The following is a 3,870-nucleotide window of genomic DNA, read 5'->3' as shown; positions in this document are numbered from 1 at the left end:
TCATTTGGACCCAAAAAGACTTTGTGTCTTTGTGTTTTGTTGTCTTTGTTGTTGTGAGCGGTCTGTGATGAATGGTCACTTGTCTTCACACACACACACACACACACACAGATTTTCCTTCGCTTCAGTATTGGAAAAAAGGCTCAAAGAGTGCTTTTTTTCTTAATTCATAGTCAGACGAGTCTCTTCTGGATCACAATTTAAAGCACCATTCCAACTTCCCAACAAGTGTTATGGAATTCAGCTGAGCAATTCACCCCTCCTTCCAACCCCCCCCCCCCACACACACACGCCTAAAATTCCTTCCTTAAAGTAATGCATATTGCTACCAAAGTAAGATGAAAAATGTATTTATTTATTATTAACCTTTATTTAACCAGGTAAATCCCATTGAGGTCTGGACCTGAAGGCAGCCTAACCTGTAGGTTTTTGGTCTGTGGGAGGAAACCGGAGTACCAGGAGAAAACCTACACAAGCACAAGAAGAACATGCAAACTCCACACAGAAAGATCCCAGGTCCAACCAGGGATTGGACCCAGGACCTTCTTGCTGTGAGGCAACAGTGATAACCACTGATCCATCATACTGCCAAAAATAAAGGAGTTGTAGTCATTTAAGCTTAACCTTAAAAATAACGCCATCCACAATCTCACCCAATATTGTGAAATGTCACGCTCAGCAGGTGTTGTGAAGGACCCTCAGCTACATCCACACTATTTCTTAGCTCATATCTGTAAAACTGACTGCATTATAACCATTTGTGTTTTCTAAAGTGAGTTTGCTGTAGCGACCATCTTCAATCTGGTTGACTCTAAAAAGTAATCAGTTGTAGATGTACATCTAGTGAGTACTTTCTGAAAGTTTATTTGAAATTCTTCCTCTGATTCACATGATAACACACACGTACACACAAACAGGAACAAAAACATTATCTGCCTTCGCCTGTAGTGGACGGGCGATGATCAGTTAATGTAAAGATGGGTTAGTAATGGAGAGAGGTCAGTGTCATGTGTCCATGCCTGTTTGCTGTACCTGTTGGCTTTGAGGTTTCTAAGTCGAGCCTCCAGGTCATTGAGGAGATTCACTTTCTTGCAGCACTGAGAACAGTAGATGTCCAGCAGGTCACTGTTGGACAGGTGCTGGATCTTTTGAGGAGTGTGTCCCGCGCTGGGAGTACAAAGAATGAAACCAACAACCATATAAGTTTCTATGCTCTGAGCTTTAACAGGACAGAAAAATACAAGTTTAACATTCTCTAAAACCGTTGAGACGTCAAAATTCACAAAATATTAACATTGTCTAATTAAGGAAAATACTATTTTTAAGACAAAACATAAAAGAAACTTTCAAATGTTGACAGATGCTGCTGTTTCAGACAAAAATAATTAAGAATTCATATGAACCCCTTCAAATATTGTAGCACATCACACAACAAGGCTCAGTAGATACTGTTACTTATCCATCCATCATCATTCAACCTTCCATCCATCCATCTAGGGGTGGGCGATATGGCTCAAATATAATATTGTGATATTTCAGAACATTCTGACAATAACGAAAAATTTTGTGATATAACAAAAAAACAGAAATCATAGTTATTCGTTTGACAAAATTAACTTAACGTTGCTTTGCAGTATTATATAAAAACTAAAATAACAAGGGTTAGTTTTAATGAAATTACTTTATTTAGTAAAGTATTCAGTCTCAAAGTATAAAAATATAAAATAAAAATTATCCTTCTGTTATTTAGACTGAAAACGTCTGCACAAAATATAGATCAACAAAATCCACCACAAAAACTAAAGTGCAGGTGAAATTTCCCAAAATAACTAAATAAAATGAAGCTTAACATCTGTTGAGCATAAATGTAACATACAACAAAATATATGTTGCAGCTGACCCTGAAGCTTGTGGTGTTTCAGCTTCCTCTGTTCCTGCAGGAATTATTCATTTCTCTGATGTTCTGATCACCTGACTCTGTTCTTGGTCCATGGACTGTGGAACTCAACAGACACAGATGACCTGTGCGTGTCTGTACCGGCAGTTTAGAGCGGGGGGGACCCACTGTGCCCGCACCGGCAGCAGAGCGGGGTGAGGGGAGCGAAAAAAGCTGAGCTGTGCTGAGTGGGGGAGGGAGAGACAGTTGATCTGTCACTGTCTGTATCTGCAGTTTAGAGCTAGATGGAGAAACGCAGCCGAGCCACGTGTTTTGTTTTTAGCATTTTAGCTAGCCAGTATTGTGCGCAGGTAATAAATTTTTTTCATGACAACCGGAAGTAGCGTCTCCTGGTGCTGGGCCACTTCCTGTTATTGCGAGTCTATGGAAGTGCCAGCCTTTTGGTATGGTATGGTATAAAGTTTATTCATTTTAAAAAAGTACAAAACAATTCCATAACAATATAAAAAAAGATACAAAAGATTTAAAATGAAAGGCAGCAGAAAGAAGAAAAAAATCTTATTATGTCTGCCCCTTTTTTCAAACAATTATTTCAATCATAATAATTTTCAAGTAACAGAACAAAATGAATAACTCTTTTTAATTTTTCTAATTCTAATACAAAACACACACTAAGCTACTTCATATATACTTTTTTAACAATCCAGCTTTGATCTTTTTCTTAAATGTACACATTGACTTGGCATTTTTCACATCACTCTCTAGACCATTCCACAATCCAACTCCTTGGATTGAGGTAGACCTTCCCTTCAGACTAGTTCTGAATTTTGGTTTGACAAATATCTCTATCCCCTTAAGATTATAGCAACTTTGTCTTTTTACAAAATTTCTTTGGATATTTAATGGTAATGTGTTATTTTGAGCCCTATACATAACTGATAAAATACTATAATCTACCAAATCATGGAACTTCAATAACTTCAGTTGATAAAATAATGTGCTTGATGGGTGACTAATGCTTTCTAGTGATAATTCTTACAGCTCTTTTCTGTAAATAAAAATAAGCTTTTAAATGTTTTACACGCTTTCCCCCAAACATCAATGCAATAGATTAAATGTGGAACAATGATTGTGTTATACAACATGTACAGAGCTTTATCATTTAATAATTCCCTGTGTTAGGATTACGCGGGGAACCCAGATAGTTTGAGACCCAGAACAAGGCAGACACAGGGGAAATACAAAAGAACAGTGTTTATTATGTACAGTGAAATGTTTCACACGCTGGAACTCAGCACTCCTGGAAAGAGGGACGACAGGTTAGTGTTGGTCCAAGGGGAAGACCTGAGTGGTTGTTTGAAGGAGGTTCTTGTCCTTACAGTCCAAACCCGAAGGAGGGGAGCTGGTCCTTCAGTCCAGGGAGAGAGCAGCAGAGGAAAACCAACGAGGGTCCAAGGGCACGAGGAAGGCTGGCAACTGGAGGCAAAAATGGCACGAGGAATACCTGACAGGCCGAGGGATCCAGATCAGGTCACGAGGAGAATCCAAAAACACGAGGAACCAGGAAACTGGAAAAGAGAACACAGGTGAACAAATTCTTTTCACCTAGACATATCTAGCTCAATAGTACTATACCATGAGAGGTGATATGCTCCAGCGATGAGTCACACTGGGCTGCAGCCTTTTGTAGATGGAGAGGCTCATCAGGCTGATGACCGCCAGGTGTTGGTAATCAGCGGCCATCAGCAAGGCAGGCTGCAGGCAGTGGGACCCTTACACCCTGACTTTGTATAGTACTACAATAGATTTAGCTATTTTTGTTCTTACAAATTTGTGATTTTTCCATGTTAGCTGTTCATCAATGATTACACCCAAAAATTTCATCTCATTAACTCTACAAATCTCAACACCCTCAATTTTAAATGTATCATCAACAGTTCTCTTTTTGTTACTAAATATCATGTATTTAGTTT

At 38.9% G+C, this 3,870-nt stretch overlaps 1 protein-coding gene across 1 annotated transcript in view; it reads right to left on the bottom strand.

Annotated features, from left to right (window-relative positions):
* The window catches only part of rab11fip4a (RAB11 family interacting protein 4 (class II) a), a 190,036-nt gene that overhangs the window by 57,450 nt on the left and 128,716 nt on the right, over nt 1-3,870 (bottom strand). Inside the window, exon 6 of the mRNA XM_037688793.1 lies at nt 1,033-1,167. Coding sequence (XP_037544721.1) covers nt 1,033-1,167 — 135 coding nt within the window. The remainder of the gene's footprint in view (nt 1-1,032; nt 1,168-3,870) is intronic.

This window comes from Nematolebias whitei, chromosome 15 (assembly GCF_014905685.2).
Source record: "Nematolebias whitei isolate Nwh7 chromosome 15, NemWhi1, whole genome shotgun sequence".
Classification (NCBI taxonomy): domain Eukaryota; kingdom Metazoa; phylum Chordata; class Actinopteri; order Cyprinodontiformes; family Rivulidae; genus Nematolebias; species Nematolebias whitei.
Note: the sequence above shows the minus strand (reverse complement) of the source record. Positions and strands in the feature narration are given on the sequence as shown.